This window comes from Syzygium oleosum, unplaced genomic scaffold (genome assembly GCF_021117445.2).
Source record: "Syzygium oleosum isolate NSW1041296 unplaced genomic scaffold, Sole_v2.1 Sole_v2.18, whole genome shotgun sequence".
NCBI lineage: Eukaryota > Viridiplantae > Streptophyta > Magnoliopsida > Myrtales > Myrtaceae > Syzygium > Syzygium oleosum.
The window spans coordinates 4,101,232-4,119,558 of record NW_026607502.1 but is presented as its reverse complement, the minus strand read 5'-3'; the positions used below and the strand labels follow the sequence as shown (position 1 = coordinate 4,119,558).

At 41.2% G+C, this 18,327-nt stretch overlaps 2 protein-coding genes across 2 annotated transcripts; both read left to right on the top strand.

The window, feature by feature from the left end:
• Positions 1-3,870: 3,870 nt before the first annotated feature.
• Positions 3,871-6,757, top strand: LOC115688919 (probable beta-D-xylosidase 5). The gene is made up of 6 exons (XM_030614875.2): positions 3,871-4,176; positions 4,316-4,621; positions 4,726-4,996; positions 5,112-5,450; positions 5,551-5,964; positions 6,144-6,757. Exons 1-6 carry the CDS (start codon positions 3,886-3,888, stop codon positions 6,755-6,757), a joined length of 2,235 nt encoding a protein of 744 aa, XP_030470735.2. The 5' UTR covers positions 3,871-3,885.
• Positions 6,758-11,146: 4,389 nt separating this feature from the next.
• LOC115688920 (transcription factor bHLH144) lies at positions 11,147-14,810 on the top strand. The gene is made up of 4 exons (XM_056319684.1): positions 11,147-11,243; positions 11,780-11,869; positions 12,250-12,425; positions 13,470-14,810. Exon 4 carries the CDS (start codon positions 13,772-13,774, stop codon positions 14,495-14,497), a length of 726 nt encoding a protein of 241 aa, XP_056175659.1. The 5' UTR covers positions 11,147-11,243; positions 11,780-11,869; positions 12,250-12,425; positions 13,470-13,771; the 3' UTR covers positions 14,498-14,810.
• The last annotated feature ends 3,517 nt before the right edge of the window (positions 14,811-18,327 follow it).

Sequence of the window (18,327 nt, the reverse complement as noted above, 5' to 3'; positions counted from 1 at the left end):
AAATACAATTTTCTTTATGTTCAAAAGCCCAGAACCTAGTTAGACCAAGATTGATTATTGATTATGGTAGCATTAACGCTGTAACATTTGATAATAGCATCGAAGTAGTAAACTCATTCTTGTTAGTATGAGAAAGGTATGACAATTTAAATATACTTGGAGTTTGCATTATTGTACTTAAAAAATATTTAGTTAAGCCAAATAATTATATGTTCAATTAACATCGTTGTCACTAAACAACATATGTCGTGTTTGAATGCTAGTTATACTTTTTTATTATCTTATTGCTCAACGAAACCTTTCAATTGCAAGTTAACATGGTTAAACTAAATGTCAACTAGTTAGTTTTAACTAAATACATTTATTTATCTTAATAATAAGTGTTGACACAATTCAACAAAAGGACATGAGATTTTTCCGTCCTCACACGATGAAGCAAACGCAAACTCAAGAAGTATAATAGCTCCTTTCATTCCACGTGTCGATTGTCTTTCCGAGAAGATAGATAGATCCACCTTAGGAAAAGTTATCCAAAAAGTTGTAAACCTATTGTACGAAAAGCCAATCTTAAGTCTTAAATCTTTCAATTGTGCCAATTTATACCAATTTAGTCCTAAACCTTTTGATGATTTACCAATTTAGTCATATATCTTATAGTCCTTCCGACCAAATATCCAAATAATAGGTCTATGACTAAATTGGAAAATCTTCAAAGGTTTAGGACTAAATTGACACAATTGAAAGGTTGGGACTAAATTGGCAAATTGTTAAATGTTTATGATTAAATTATCACAATTGAAAGGTTTATGACTGAATTGATCACCGTACGATAGGTTTAGGACTTTTTGAACAATTATTCCTCCACCTCGTGTACTTCAGATGAGAAAGCACTAAACTGAAATTATTTAAGAAACTGTGAGAATAAAACACAAGACAGGTAAATTCTTTTTACCTCTGGACAAATACTATGAGGGGGACATGTTCATATCGCTGGTTGCATCTATCCTAGGCAAATACGAGTAAATAAGGAACTCTTACTTCGAATGCAGTCAGTCATGCAATCAATTTGGATATTTGCATAAAGGAGTAAAGGAAAGAGACGAGAAGGTTAGGTTATGTTCGTTTCACATAAAATAACTTTCGAAAAAACGTTTTCCGAGTTTTCCAATGCTCGTTTCACGGAAAATAACTTTCTACGGAAAACATTTTCCAAAAAATGGACAAAACACTTTCACTTTTGAGGAAAATATTTTCCTCTTTTTGAAAAGAGTAAAACATTTTTCCCCCTCCTTCTTTCACCATTCATTTTAAATATTTTAATTTTCTTTTTATCCTTCTCTTTTCAATCTTCTTCTCCGGCCACAAGAGAGCTCGAGCCTCGCTGGCCTGTCGCGAGGCCGAGCTCGAGTCTTACTAGATCCGGTGAGCTGGGCGAGGCTCGAGCCTCGCCCGGCTCGCCTAACAGGCCTTGGGAGAGCTTGGCCGCGCCAGATCAGGCGAGCCAGAGCCTCACCACAGGTTAGTAATGCTCAAGCTCGCCGGAATCTGGCGAGCTCAAGCATCGCCGGCCTATGGCGAGGCTCGAGTTGGCCGATCGCCGGCCGTCGCCGTGGCCAGCGACCGGCTGAGGAAGAAGAAGAAGAAGGAAAAAAAAGAAAAAGAAAAAAGAAAATTAAAAATATTTTTAAAAAATAAAAATAAAAAATTATTAAAAGTAGTGTAAAGAAGAAAATCTTTTCCATACCGAACAACAGAAAATATTTTCTGAAACTTTTTCAGATTTCAGCTAAACACCGGAAAATTGTGTCATTTTTCAGGAAAATGACTTCCTGGAAAACATTTTCCAGAAACATAACATTTTTCGCGAAACGAGTGAAGCCTTAATGAGATCGCATTCCACTTCAAGAGATGTCTCTAGCAACCTGGCTTGGTGTTCTAGGAACATATCTGACTTTAGGAATGGGCATGGGCTGGGGCGGGGATGCGGATGGGGATCCTCCACCCCGCCCTGTGGTGGAAGAATTTGTCCCCGCCACCGCCCTGCGCCATGAGCGCATTGCCCCACGCAAGGCCCGCTGCCCCGTCGGAGGCAAAAATTTTGGGTAACAATTTTTTGATCGATTTTTCTCTAAACGTGCATTGTTTTTACACAATTAAGTCGCTGCGACCAACCGGACGAGCCTCAAGCGATGGACGAGTGACAGGAATTTTGTTTAAATAGTTATACAAATTATTTTGTAAAGTTTTTTTTTCTTTCCAAATTATTTTTCCAACTTTTAGTTAGATTTAGGTAAATTGTCAACGAGACTTGACAAGTATTTCTAGTAATTTGATCATGTTAACTGACGTAATATCACCAGCGCAGGTACATGTTTATAATTAACAGTCAACTTATCTCATGATTTTTGCTCACTGAGTCTATTTTAATTGCTGGATTTACAATTTACTTATAAAGAATATAGCTGTATTTTAGTTATCTTGATTATAGAAAGAGGTGATTATCAAGTAACTGTACGTTTTTTCTGCTAAGATTGTTTAAATAATAATTCATATTATTTTAGTAAGGTTGTTTTAACTGTTCTTCAAAATTATTTTCTCAAATTATAGATGGATATATGCAACTTCAGAGACATTTTTATTAATTTGACAGTGCTAACTAAGGTGATATATATATAAACTGGGGAAAAATGGAGGGTTTTACAAAATTTTAAATTGCAGAAAAACATTGTAACTATTGTCAGCACTCATGTTGTCTTATGAGTTTTTCTCATTGAGTCCATATCAATAGCTAGACTGACAATTGACTTTTAAAGAAGGTGTATTTTAGGATCCATTTATTTCATGAAAAATGAATAATTTTGAAAATATTTTCCAAAGAGTGATCTTTTGTATCGCTTATAAAAATGAATGAACAAAAAATATTTTCATCGTCCACTAAAATATTTACGATAATGGAAACATTTTTCATTGACTATTTATTTCAAGCGATACAAGTGATTAATTTTAAGAAAATATTTTCCAAAACATTCATTTTCTGTGCAACAAACGAAACCAATCAAGTTAATTATAGAAAGAGGTAATTATCAAGTAGTTATAAACTTTAAAGAACTAACAATTTAGGTGGTAAATGTTAGAAACATCGTGCTTGCTCCAATTTCTAGTGATAGTAAACTATACATCTTAGTCAACGATAGTGAATATTGTGTTTGATAAATCACTTATTATTAGTTATAACTTAATCCTCTCATCATAACTCACCTAGCTCTCAATAGAGTACAAAGGGACAAAAACAATGTTCTTCTGTGTACGTGACAATGTGAACTTATCTCCATCGATTCACTTTTTTTGTGACAAAATCTAGGCAAATCGGATAGTGACAAACTGCTAAATTCATGGAACTTATTTGGTTCCCAATAAGTATTGGATAGAGATAATTAAGATATTCATATTATCTCACTTGATTCATCATATCTCTCATTACATTATTGTGCAATCAATTTGATTGATTGACGGCGATGGATAATGTTGATTATATACTCATCATTAAAGCCTATAAATACCTCATTAATACTGTGAGAAATTACACAATTCTGTTAGCTTCTGCACATATCTGACCTGTTCTAATTAGGTTCATCTCCAATTCAGCTCTCCATTGGTCAACATCAATCTCCAAGTTACTTTTGCATAGAAAAGTCAGAAATGCCTCAGTTCACCACAATCACCTTCATCTTTCTCATTCTTTGCACGACCTGTACGGCCATGAGAACAACTACAAAAGCAAAGCCTACTAAATTTAGCATTGACCATTCATCATCATCTTCTTCTAGGAATAGTAACTACACTTACGTGTGCGATGCCTCGCGATACGCGAAACTCGGCCTCAACATGTCGGACTTCTCGTTCTGCGACTCCTCACTCTCCTACAAGGAGAGAGCGAAGGATTTGGTGAAGCGGATGACCCTCCAAGAGAAGGTACAGCAGCTCGGCGACCTCGCCTACGGAGTCCCGAGGCTAGGGCTTCCCAAGTATGAGTGGTGGTCCGAGGCACTCCATGGCGTCTCTAACGTGGGCCCTGGGACCTTCTTTGATGATGTTGTTCCCGGCGCGACGAGCTTCCCAACCGTCATCCTCACGACCGCCTCCTTCAATGAGTCTCTATGGAAAAGTATTGGCCAGGTGGACGAAAAATTTACCCACATAACCACCATATCATTATGTATGTGTATGAATCTTGAACTATGTACTCAAAATTCAATGAACAATCAAAACTAGAGGCTGAAAGAACATTATGTGCGCTTGTCATATTAAAACGCAGGCTGTTTCGACCGAAGCGAGAGCAATGTACAACCTAGGAAGGACCGGGTTGACGTATTGGAGTCCGAACATTAACGTGGTAAGGGACCCCAGGTGGGGACGAGCTCTGGAAACCCCCGGGGAGGACCCTTTCGTGGTCGGGAGGTACGCCGTGAACTACGTCCGCGGCTTGCAAGACGTTGAGGGAGCCGAGGTCACGGCCAACCCGAACCAAAGGCCTCTCAAGGTCTCCTCATGTTGCAAGCACTACGCAGCGTACGACATCGATAACTGGCTAGGGGTCGATCGTTTCCACTTCGACGCGACGGTAAATCATTGACGAAAAAACCTCCCACTCCTATTTCGCATTCTAGGGTTTTTGTTCATAGAGAAGCGAAAAAAAAGCTTACATCGGTTCGCTTATTTTTCAAGGTACGCGAGCAAGACATGGAGGAAACATTCCTCAGGCCTTTCGAGATGTGCGTGAAAGACGGCGACGTCAGCAGCGTCATGTGCTCTTACAACAGAGTCGACGGGATTCCAACTTGCGCCGATCCGAACCTCTTGAAGGATACGATCAGAGGAGAGTGGGATCTTCACGGGTATATCGTCTCCGACTGCGACTCTATCCAAGTAATGGTGGATTATCACAAGTTCCTCGGCGACACAAACGAGGACGCCGTGGCGAGAGCGCTCAAAGCAGGCTAGTTCTGGCCGAGCTCCCTTCACCAAGATGTTCATCTTCACTTTCAATTCATTTGGTTATGTGTTCATTTTCTTGTAGTGATATATGGGTGAACTTTCTTTTACTGTAACAGGTTTGGACTTGGATTGTGGAGTTTACTACACGAATTTCACGGCCGATGCCGTGATGCAAGGGAAGGTGAGGGAGAGAGAGATCGACAGCTCGTTGAACCATCTCTATGTCTTGCTCATGAGGCTAGGGTTCTTCGATGGAAGTCCGAAGTATGAATCCCTCGGCAAGGACGATGTTTGTACCAAGTCGAATATCGAGTTAGCAGCTCAAGCGGCGAGGGAAGGAATCGTTCTCTTGAAAAATAACCAAACCCTCCCTCTTAGTTATCACAAAGTCAAAACCCTAGCCGTCGTCGGCCCTCACGCCAACGCCACCGCGGCGATGATCGGCAACTATGCCGGTACGTGGCCCGGGTTTACGATGACGTGTCTAATTTATGAGTTCCGTGTACTGCTTCCTTTTTTTGTCTCTTACTTTGTGATCTTATGACTAAAATTCAGGCATTCCGTGCCGATACACCGCGCCCATCGACGGCTTCTCGAGGTATGGAAAGGTGAAGTACGAGATGGGGTGCGGGGACATCGCTTGCAAGAACGACAGCTTCATTTTCCAGGCCATGAAAGCCGCCGCGCAGGCCGACGCGACGATAGTCTTGGCGGGACTGGATCTGTCGGTGGAGGCCGAGGGTTTGGACCGGACCGACCTCTTCCTTCCCGGCTACCAAACTCAGCTCATCAATCAAGTGGCCGAGGTTGCCAAGGGCCCCGTCGTCCTCGTGATTCTATCGGCCGGCGGCGTCGACATCTCGTTTGCGGAGGAAAATCCGAAAATCGGCGGCATCTTGTGGGCTGGATATCCCGGAGAGGAAGGTGGTCGAGCTATTGCCGATGTTGTCTTTGGCAGATATAATCCTGGTAAATACGAAATTGTGCTACCATATCAAAGTGGATTTATTTTTAATTTTACTTTTTAATAAATCTAATCTTGCAATGCATATATTTTATCATATTTCAAATTCAATAGTACTTTATCTTTTAAGCTTAAGCAAATATACTCTTTATACCATGGTGAGTTATTTCGATTAATTTACTAGGTGGAAGGCTACCGCTAACATGGCACACGGCGGACTACGTCGATATGTTGCCCATGACATCGATGACGCTGAGGCCGGACCCCTCCCTGGGCTACCCGGGACGCACCTACAAGTTCTTCAACGGCTCCGTCGTGTACCCCTTCGGCTACGGGCTAAGCTACACGTGGTTCAACTACACGCTGACGCCCGCGAATAAGCAATCCGTCCACATCAGGTTGGGGAGTCTCGACTACTGCCGCGACCTCGACTACAGCCCCGGCACCAAGAGGCCGCCGTGCCCCGCGGCGCCCATCGAGGACTTGGATTGCGGCCTCCACCACATCGATTTCGAGGTGGAAGTGAGGAACACCGGGACGAGGGACGGGAGCGACGTCGTCTTGGTGTACTCGAAGCCTCCTGATGGGATCTTGGGCACCTACATAAAGAAAGTGATTGGGTTCAAGAGGGTCTTCGTCAGTGCTGGAAGTAGCCATAAGGTTCATTTCAAGATCGATGCTTGCAAGGGCTTGGAATTGGTCGATTACGCCGCGAGTCGCGTCCTGCCATCTGGGGGTCACTCCATTGTGATCGGAGATGATATTGTTTCTTTTCCTTTTCAAGTTAACATCAGTTAACAGATGGTCTAGTTTGGGAAATTGTAAATAAAACTCAAAAGTGGGATTAGGTTGTCTGCTTATCACGCGTTTGTTAGGGATAGTTAGGATAATTCTGAATGATATATTTACTATATTAAAAATAATCAGGATATTTCTGTGGGTTCTTTGTACTTATTTCCTACATTTGGGTCCATTATCTATATAGATTGGGAAAATTGATAATTTTTTTTTGGGGAGAAACGATGTGTTTACATTGGATGAACTATTTCCTAATGATTTTTCGGATTTCGACTTTATACTGAAATGGGCTAGATTTTATAGGGTGAGTTTTCTTTCACTCTTTACTGACGTCATATTCGCAATATATGATGGCTATAATTCGACCATGACATAAAGTAGATTCTATTGTCCTTGACAGTGAATTTGCAAGTGTATTATCCTCATATTTAATTACTTAGATCATACACAACCAAGAGGCAAGATATGATCAGTTCCTCGATGGGATTCCCGGGCGGTCCGATTCCCACCTAGGAACTAGGAACCAGGAATCAGGAACCGAACTGTCCCATTCTAGAATCGAACTTGACTTAACCGACCAATCCAGTCTGGTTCCTGAATGGGCCAACTCAAAATTTTACTCTAACATTTTTATGAACACATAGTGATAAATACAAACATAGAATACGGAGTCCTCATTTATGCTCCAATTCCGATCCAAACAAATCTCAGTGACACCAACATGTATATAAACTACGAATAGATCCATAATCACTACTCGACTCTTATTTAAAAATTGGTCTCAAGCATCACGTTTTAATTCACTGAAATAGCAAGAAGGTTTGTACCTTCGATGTAGTCTCTGGCCAAGAACAAGGATCGGATCGGATAGGGGATCTTGACCTCAGAAGCTTTTTATATGCGGTGGTTGATACTGATGAAGAGGCTTCGAACGAGAGTTTTGAGCTTCTCGGACGCATTGACAGTGAAACAGGGCGAAACAAAGAGACTCTTCAGGTGAGAGTCACCCGGAGAGGGAGGTGAGAGTTGAGCAAGAGGGAGGCGGGCGACTTGAGTGAGAGAGTAAGAGTAATTGAGATTAGGGCTTGTGTTGTGAAAGAGGGAGAGGGAGCGGCGAAGCGCGAGTCGTTCGTGCAAGTAAGTATAAATATGATGATTGGTCAGACCAAGGAATAATGTTCAACACATTAAGGTTTTTTAGTTTTTATATATTTGTAATAAATTAAAAAAAAAAAAGATCGGTCAAGTTCGGGTGGTTCAGATAGGCAGTTCCATAATAAAATCAAGAATTGAACGAAAATAACCGACTCCAATTTTTTGGAACCTTGAACAAGACCGGTGCCCCTAGGAACTGCCCACAATTGGCAGGTCCGGTCCGATCCGGGCGATTTCATTTGCTTACCTTAGACAAGGTGGCAACAAGGGGCTTTTGCGTGTAAATAAATAGAAAAAAAAATGAATGATGGATTCCAAGTCATTTTATATGATTCTTATATTGAAGCGACTCTATTGTCAAAAAGAATTTCTTAAAAAAAGATTCCATTTACATTTGATTTATGTTTTTCTCTTTGGGATGAAAATGGGGTTGGTTTCATTCCGAATTTTTATTGGAAAAATAAGTTAGTTCCACACGTCCATTTTCAAATGAACTCTGGCTAAGATAGGACATGATAAGGTGGGATTAGAAATCCTTCAAATATCTTCCAGATTGTAAAAGATCATTTTCCATGTTTGGTGCAATCCAATATAGGATTTAAAATCTTTGAAAATCTCACTTGCTGATAGAGGGAATACTTTCCAAATCTAAGGTAGCAAGACTAGCACATTTTGAGCGATCACCGTTTTTGTTGGAGATCCTCCTCCTCCTTCTCCTTTGAAATCTTTCGATTGCTAGTATAGAATCTCAAATCTGAGTAAAGGACGCAATTGGATGTCGAAGCATCACTGCAAAATCAGGTGACCACTATTTAGGACCAACATACATTGAAGCATCATGCCGGTTCTGTTCGACAGTCATCGAAAGACAATCGGCTGGACGGCAATGACAATCGGCGTTGGTCGGAGACAATGACAATTGCACGGTCGTCGAGAGTGATAGGTTGTTGTGGTGGCGGTTCGCCGAATTGCTATGTTTTTTCTTCTTACTTTTTTTATCTAATCCGGTTTTATCCCACCCCATAGCCCGAGTTTCTTATTCGACATTTTATCTGGGTATATCCGGTCCAGAAGACGTCGCCAAACATTAGATATGATACTTTGTTATCATATTCGAACTCAAATCCGGATTATCAAACGTAGCCTTTTTAGGTTTTGACACAACATATTACAGAGAAAGACTCCAAGGGGCAAGTTTCATATCACTTCTTAGTAAAATCACATTTACAATATACCATAAAATTGCTAGGAATATATCCACACTATAAGTGGACCATGACGATATTCCTACTCAAAATGATCTTTTAGATCACGCTCGCTATCCCCCATAAATAAAATCGGGTCCGATGCACCAAAATAGGCTACCATAAAGAATCTGCATGATTAAACGAGTCGAAATTCAAATATCTATAAAAATTTAAAAAAAAAACGGGGCGTTTCTCATCATTGTAGCACGTAAGTTACCAAAAAGTCTTTTTGTGTGTTCATGGGGTTGTTTTGAGCTATTATGTCTTTCCTAATTGTTTATATATATAAAATAGACATTATTTTACTACAGAGTTAACGCCATGAAAAATCCCGAACTAACGCACATATGACAAATTTACTTTAAACTAAATTTTTTATACAAAAAATCCCAAAAATGATACGTTTGTAACAAATTTACCCTCCGTTAAATTAGATTAATAGAATGAAAAATCATAAACTGGTATATTTGTGATAAACAGAGGGGTAAAACCCTAAATTGGTACACCCGTCAATTGTCACATGTCATCTAACTCAGCAATTTAATGGTAAAATTTAACGGAAACCAACAGAGGGTAAATTTGTCACAGTTGTACTAGTTCGGGGTTTAGTTTGGGGTATTCATGTAATAAACTTACCCCAAACTAATTTTTTGACCACCAAGAACCCCATGGTGGTACACCAGTGACAAATTTACCCCAAACAACCCAAAATTAGTACATTTGTGACAAATTTACCCTTCGTTAAATTGGATTAACAGCATAAAAAATCATAAACCGGTAAATCCGTGACAAACAAACATAGGGGTAAAATCCTAAACTGGTACGTTCGTCGACCGCCACGTGTCATCCAACTCAGCAATTTAGCGGTAAAATTTAATGGAAACTAATGGAGAGTAAATTTATCACCGGTTTACCAATTCGGGGTTTTTTATAGTCAAAAAATTATTCCGAGGTGAATTTGTCACGGGTATATCAATTCGGGATTTTTCGTGGTATTAACCCTATCGTATAATATATTTCCAGGTATAATGTCTTTTACTATAACGTGTAACTCTATATATATGTAATATATATTTGCGGATGTAAGTTGTAACAATACTGGCTGTGTTCGTTTGCGGAAAAATATTTTTCCGGAAAATATTTTCCGTGGAAAAACATTTTCCTTCCCCACCCCCAAATCCTTCATTGTTTTGAGGAAAATGATTTCCTCTTTTCACAAAGAGGAAATCATTTTCCCCCAAATTGAAAGCAAAATTGCTCATGGGAGGGAAAATATTTTCCGCATGAGAGGAAGTTGATCGCCGGTCACCACCGTTGGCCGCCGGTCTTGCCCGCCCGCCGCCGCCGCCATGGCCGTTCTTGCGCGCCGCCGGTCTCGCGGCCCGCCGCCGTGCCGCCGCGGTCGCCGGTGGAAAATATTTTCCGAAACTTTTTCATATTGATCGCCGAATCCGAAAATTATGTTCGGGAAAACATTTTCCAGGAAAATGACTTCCGGGAAAATATTTTCCAAAAGGAGAATATTTTTCGGCAAACGAACGGAGCCTATATATATATTTTACTTTTCCCAAGGGTGGGGCCGCGGGGGAGGGCTTCGGTCCGGGTTGCTATCAGTTTCGAAGACGCGCACAAGATTTTTGTCAAAGCCGGCAGGCCCCACACCCCCCCTTCACGCGTGCTCGATCCGACGGCCAGAACACCATCCGCTGGACCCGGGAAAAAAGCATTCCCGCGATGGCCCCCGCCCCCGCCCCCCCAAACCCCGGATCCGACGGCCCAGATCCCCCGCCTTTTGACTTGGAACCCATCCAAGAAAAAATAAAATAAAATAATAACAACAACAAACAAATAATAATCAAAACAAAAAAGAAAAAGGAGAAAAGAAAGAAGAAAATACTAATTCCCTGGTGCGCACCCCTTCTCTCTCTATCTCTCCCTCTCCCTCCATCTCCGCCTTCGCACATCTCATCACTTTACTCTCTCTCTCTCTCTCTCCTTCTCTCTCTCTCTAGCGCGAGGAGCATCTGCGATCTTCGATTTCCCTGAGGAGGAAGAAGAATCCGACGTCGACGACGACGAAGCAGGTTCGTCCCTCTGTCCGATGTTCGTGTCCCGTTCCCGGGGAGGGGGGGGGGGGGTTTGGTGTCCGAGCGGAGGTGTTTGATTTCCCCCCTCGGATCGGTAGCCGTCGAGCCCTCCTCCTCCTCCTCCTCCGTTCGAGCTCGCTCGCTAGCCCCCGCGGCTTGGCTTGAATCGGAGGGGGGGGGGGGGGGGGGGGGAATTTTCGCCCGGGGGGGCGCTTCTTCTCTGGTTTGCCGTGTCGTTCTGGCGTCAGATCTCGCCCCCCGCCCCTGTTCATTTTGGCGAGGGTTCCGTGGGTCCGTGCCTGCCCGTTAGGAACTGGAACTGGAACTGGGGGTTCGTCCGTTTCGTTTTGGTTGTTCTTGAAGCGCGTGAATTCGAGCTGTGTGTGGGGGAGATGGTGGGTGTTGAATGGGTCGTCGGGTGGTGCCTGTTGCCGGGATTGCAATTGGGGTCTCCCCGTTTGATGGGTTTTTCTTCTTTCTTTCTTTCTTTTCTTTTTAAAGAGGCTTGCCGTTCTGTTTCCGTGTCGGTGCAGATTGAAAGAAGCGGATCAACATGCCGTGGATGTTCAGGAACTCCGTTCGCATGGTTGCCTTCTTCTTTATCCTATAGTTTCGTTGAGTTGGTAAGTCCTTTTGGCTCTCTGAGTCCCCGCGATCTGTTTTCGGTTTTGCTTCGTAAATTTGTCCTGGTTCACGAGAAGTTGTCGGCGTTGAATGTGGGGGTGGGAAAGCGTGGGGATTCTTGAGGGGAACTTCGTACTGCGATTCATGGTGTTCTGCCTGTGAAATTTTAAGTTGCTGAAGGTGATCAGTTTATGTATGCTTTTACCTCACACCAAGAGTGATAAGGTAGTCATTTTAGCGATGATGAGGTTGAAAAAATTAGTAACAACTGTCAAGAGTTTTGAGTTTGGTCTTGTTAAATTCTTTCTCAACTACATGCTGGCGTCGTGGGCAAGAGAATGGCTATATTCTGCTTAGCTTCCTGGTTTTCACTTTGCAGGTAGCTTTTCAAAGTTCAGCAACAAATTCATCTGGTTTGGCCGTTTGGATTTCGTGGGAGAATTGAGAATGTACATTGCAGTTACCATTAAGAGATATCGAGCAGTGAAGGAAGTTGGCAAAATTAAAATGAGTGTTGGATTGATTGCGCATTACCAATTGATGCAAGTTTGTCAGGTAAAGTGCTCATTTTGATTTTTGCTGGGTCAAGATCTTAATTTCTTACGAATTTGTACTCCTGGTGTTTTACCTTGAACGTACTGAATGTGCTTGCCCAGATGTAGCCATTTTGGTTACTGCTGAGTGGGTGCTACTTTTCCTCACTAACATTTACCACTTCGCTTTTCAGTATCTTAAGTGAAATTGCAATTAAAAAAGTGCTATTCTCTAAAAAGATAATTTTTGAGTTAATTAATGACATCTTCGCTTACTGTGCTTAGTTGTGCGGGGTTGTAAATGCTTATAATCCACACTAGTGCTTCGTCATGATGATATTTATGACCTACTTGTGGACCATTTGTCCAATGTTTATCGGTTCCTGCAATCATCTTCTGGGCATGCATTTCAGTACTGTTTGGGTGAACTTCGCTTTGTTCACTGAAAGTTTGGCTGTGTTACGACCCTCAACTTTTAAAAGTCGCATTTACCTCAATGTTTTGGCACTCTGCAGTTACGTGACGCTTCTACAAACCTGAAATTTGTGGTCTGTAGCACTTTACATTGTAAACTTAAATAAATCCTTTAAGTGACTAACTTATGGGATTCCACATTTATTGAAGTGGACGATATGAATTATGACACGATAAAAATTTCACGGCATGAAAATGCCAGGATTTGAAGTTAACGGTTTAGGGTGCAAACTCAGACCACCCCAAAGTTCAGGGATTAAATGGAATTTTCCCTTCTCATTTCCTATATGTCAATTGGGTGTTGTGGCCTGTGATCAACCCATGCATTGCCAGTATCCCTTCCTTCAATCCCCCAAGTTGTCCCTATCATGTTAATAGTGCGATAATTGTTAAATGTGAAATAAAAGCTAACTGCCTTTTCTTTGATATATGCTTGATAATTTGGTTTCCTTTCATCGGATTATGCGCCATTTGTCTATATACTGGCTACATGTTCTTACTGCATTTTCTATGCATGTTTGGCTTAACCTGATTGTCTTATTTGAGGACGAAATATTGTAGCCTAAACCCGTGTTTCCCTGTTATGCAACAGGCTGAATACTTCCGTCAGTTGCTTAAACCTGTTACGTAGTCTCACCCTGTTAAGCTCTGGGATTTGGGACTTTGGGGAGAATAGAGAGGCCCTCTGGTTGTGTTCATGCAGGAGTAATGCCTTGAAAGTGAAATAATTGGTTCTGATAATCATTACAGTAGCCTTATCTAGTATTTAGTTCTGTGACTCTGTCGTCGCTTTAGCCACCTTCTCAGCCATCTGAAAGTCAGTGTTACAAACTTGAATAGCTGAAGATCTACATCTTCACTGCGGACGATTATTAGTAGGAAATTGTAACGCTGATGGAGAGCAACCACCACTTGCCCCCTGAAAAGGAAAGATATTCCTTGACTAATCAAATGAGTGGTGAGTACATGGATTTTCCGACTGCATATGCATTTTGTGCGGTTCCACCACCACAAGCCGTGGAACACCTTCCACCGGTCCATGGTCTTCAATTTCAACCATCTACTTTGTGCCCAAAGAATTTCATTGTATTTGACCAGACTGCTCACGAGAGTCGAATCATGTTTCACCCGGCAATTGCCCCCAAATTTGGAAATCCAGGCTTTCAAAGCTATCCGACCTATGTGGAGAAGAAAGATGAGATAAAATGTGCTTTTAATGAGCAAAGGGAGGTTTCATTTTCTGATAAAGAGGACTCAGATGACATTGATGCTTTGCTGAGCTTGGAAGAGGAGGAGGAAGAAGAAGAGTATGACGAGGATGAGGTGAGCACTGCGCGGACTAATGGCAATTACAGTTGCTCGTCTCCTGATTCTTGCTCCAGCTATGGATCAAAGGCTAGGAATCTTAGCATCTCTTCTCTTCTCCAGAAGTCCTCGGGCAGTAGGAGCCGTTCGGGCAGTGAACCCAAGCAGCAGAAAATGAAGAGGATGGTAAAGGCGCTGAGAGGAATCATTCCTGGTGGCAACCGGATGAGCACTGTCACTTTGTTTGATGAAGCTGTTAGATACCTCAAGTCTCTGAAGATTGAAGCAGAGAAGCTTGAAGACTTGAAGGACTAGACTGGTATCCATGCTATGGCACTGGGACTGAGCTGCTACATACGGGTAGCACACCCCTTGTCTCTCTCTCTCTGTGCTGATAATATGCATTTGCTAGCTTGTAGATGCTGTTATGATATATGCTAATGGTTGTTAGGAAGTTTGGGACTATGAACCCCAGTTAGCTGCTTTGAAGTGAAGAGAGACTGAGAAATGACTATTTATATGTTCTGTAAGGTGCAGATTTCTTATGATGTAGCTGTATCGACTCTTGGGCTTGTAGACACTGCAATAAAAAGTAATTATCATCGGTGCCTCATAGGCATAACTGTCATTAGTTGTGTTCCATTAGTAGGTGTACAGTCCCTCGTCTTTGTTCATTAGTAGGGGTACGCTCCTAAAATTGGGCATTATAGAGGGATGATAAGTCCGATAAGTTGTTATTATCTGTTGGCTTCTTCCATTCTACAATCTCTTGGATTATATCAATGGGGAGTGCCAGTTTTTTTGGTATGAGTTCACTTTTCTATGGAAGTCGCAAGTGATCATTGTCCCTTCATACCCTTTCGGCTTGCAAAAACATGTTGTGCTCACAGCTATTATAGCTGTGGATTTTGAGCTCCTAGCAAGGTAGATCCATTTGCGCAATGCCTTATTATTTACTACAAAATCAAGTCAATGAAGTGGCCCAGAAGTTTCGCTATATGTGAATTTGTTTCTGGCCATTTTCTTCACGTGATTGTATTTGATTGAAGACTTGAAGCCACCCCACTACAAAATCTGCTCTTTAGGAAATAATTCAAGGCCTCACTTCCACTCTGATACTACTTTCATACCTTTTTTTCTTGAAGTTACTAATTTGCTAGTTGAATTGTGTCTTTGGTAATTACTTAGCACCTTCGTACCAGTTATCTTTGGGGACTTGTATATAAAAACTGTCGTTTTCTTTTTCGAAAAAAGCCCCTGTCCAAATTCTGAATTCCCACACGACCCCTGGACAGACGGTCTTGATTTCGATTACAGAAGTAGCTAGGGATAATTATGCTTTCTTAAACAGGAATTATAGAGGAAGCAGTTCACATGGGGTTTACTCCTGGATCTTCTTTAGAACCAAAAGTCAAACCGGTCATATTCTCAACATGGATTGCGCAAAAACGAATGAATTAGTGTTCGGAAGTTGCAACAGAAACAGGAGTTATGCTTGGAATCTACAAAGTAGTAGCTGTGATAAGAAGGCTGACACAACAAAGGATGAACTTGTTGTCTTAAGAAAATTAAAACTTTTTCGTGGATGGCTCGTAAAGAAACTTTTGTAGAATGAAGAACAACTGTGCAATTGGTATATATCCACTCTTTCAAACTAATAGCCACAGGAAAAGGCTGGAATCGACTGGTAATATTAGACATGTTCCGGTTTGCAGATGTGCTGTTTCTTCGCATGACTTTATGGATGACTCTACAGCAACAAATACCTCTAACTCTTTAAAAACACTCTTTTTTCATTTTACGAGAAGCACAACCCTTTCAGAGAATATCAATCAGAAAAGAAGTAGACTTTCACGAGTGTAAGCACGAGAGTTGTAAAGACAGACAATAGAAGTCCTAAATTTTCCAGAGAGTCCTCAGTCATCCTTGGTTCCCATAGATAGCCTTGCAGTCTTCAAACCAACCGTTGGAAGCCGTATCTAGGTCAAAGAGGAAAAACTATTTTGATTTTCTCTAGGTTGCTTTCTACGGATTGTAGACCTTGAAAGTGGTCGCTAGACCCTAATTTGAATTCAAATCAAATTGGAAGATGATCTGGTCTTCTTTTTCAAGAATGTAGAAGCACGTAACATGTCTTTTACTCCATTTGTAGCAGGAGTTGCTTATGCATATGGTACCTCCATTTTTTACGCTTACTGCTGAATTGTTCACCTTCTCCACTCTGGTACTTCTAAGCATAACGAAGTCTTCTGGCTCTACATAGTTGTTCACCTTCTATTGGCCCATTTGAGCTTTAATGACTCTCTCGTTCTAGAGCTCGCTCACCTTCTACACAAGTCCATCCAACTTTAGACACATTCGATATCAAATTCCTTATTCACCTTCTGTAGAAGTATAGCGCTACCGGCCTTCAAAGTTTCCGTTTAGGACTCCATCTGCATATTGGCCTGTGCATCTACAAGCTATTTCTACACAAGCAACGTGCTTTGATTACTTTGTAATCTGCAAAACAACATAGGGGATTATCCCAACAATAGCTGGACTTTTGGAAACTTCTTAAATTAAATGGAGCATTCTTTTTTTCTGGAATCATTGCTGATTGGTATGATCATCTCAGAAGCGAAGAAAAAGCTGTGTTGCATAATGAGGCCACTCCGGAAGCAATGTTTGCTAAATTTTGTGCAGGAATAGTGAAAGAATTATTAGGAGTAAAATTCGGATTTAATGATCAGAAGAATGGCAGTGAAAATTAAACAATATAAACTCTATAATCTCAAGGATTTTAGAAAATTACATCGTGTGAATTCTCCCGTTATTGTCAAACTAGGGTACAGCAGTCAACATATGTTAATATTCTTTCATAAGTTGCAGTATCCCATTAATATTTTGATTATCGAACAATGTGGAGAGTGAAGAATTGCAAACAATAAGCATGATACCCATGGATCAAGAAGAGAAAGTGGGTGAATGCTCAGAGTGCTTGCAAATGATGAAAGATAGAAAGATCAAAAAGCAAAACCCTAAGGTGGTGGTGTACTCCGCGAGAATGGGATCGCAAACGAAAGAATAAGAAAGAATATAAGAAAAAGCATTGCAAGAAGAAATCTTGCATTAGGCAAAGAGGAGAAAAGTATAGGAATAAAGCTTGTAAAGATTGCCCAAATGTAGAAAAGGTATTGCCCAAAAGGAAAGAAAGCTTGTAAATACTGGGCATGTGGAGAAACAGGTATAAGTATACTGGGTTGATAGAAAGTTTTGACGACCCAACTGACATCAGGAGAACGTCTAAGTTGCTTATACACAGTTAGGATACAACTCGTGAATCCAAAGACAATAATCATAGTACAACAAATGACATACACTCATCAGGACATTCAAGAACTAGCTGAACAAATCAACAAGTTGTTAGAGAAGAAGCTCATTTAATCAAGCACGAGTCCCCCCACAAGTCCTCCATTATGGTTCCAAATCATGCCGAAGAAAAGAGGGGAAAGGCCAGAATGGTCATCAATTACAAGAAGCTGAATGATGATAGGGTGGATACTTCATTCCTAGCAGAACTGTTTTAACAGAATAATGGGTGCCTCCTGGTTCTCAAGAATGCACTGTAAAAGTGGCTATTGGCAAATCAAGATGGCAAAGGATGACATTCCATTAGCAGCTTTCGGTGCTTCACAAGGACATTATCAATGGGGAGTTGTGCCGTTTGAACTAAGCTTATGAAACACACGACGTTGGACTTGGACTTCTCAGGACACGTTTGTTGTCAAAACTCTGAGAAAAGATGCAAGTTACCATTTTTGTCGGCAATTTCGTCACTTTTTGTTGGCAAATATTGTAGTGGTAGTTTTCATAAAGCCGAGATTAATTATCGACAGCTGAAAACTGGGATATTAGCAAAAAGTAGAGGTACAGAATTTTTTTTAATATCTTTAACTCCTGAAACCATTTCTAATAAAAACTCATTGTAAAGGTACTCTCAGCTTCATTAAAAGGCAGTTATCCAATATACAAGCGCATGGGCGACTCCCTGCATTGATAGTTATGGCTTAAGCGGTTTACCTTTTCTGTTGATAGAATTCATGGTTCAAAGTATTCTTTCGCCGACCGTCTCACCCGAGAACTAGTAAAAGACAGACATGTGC

Coding starts and splice junctions, on each gene's coding strand:
- LOC115688919 (XM_030614875.2), top strand. CDS start 3,886: ATGTCGGACTTCTCGTTCTGCGACTCCTCACTCTCCTACAAGGAGAGA. Junction 4,622..4,725: donor GTTTCCACTTCGACGCGACG/GTAAATCATTGA, acceptor TTATTTTTCAAG/GTACGCGAGCAAGACATGGA. Junction 5,451..5,550: donor GATGATCGGCAACTATGCCG/GTACGTGGCCCG, acceptor ACTAAAATTCAG/GCATTCCGTGCCGATACACC.
- LOC115688920 (XM_056319684.1), top strand. CDS start 13,772: ATGGAGAGCAACCACCACTTGCCCCCTGAAAAGGAAAGATATTCCTTG.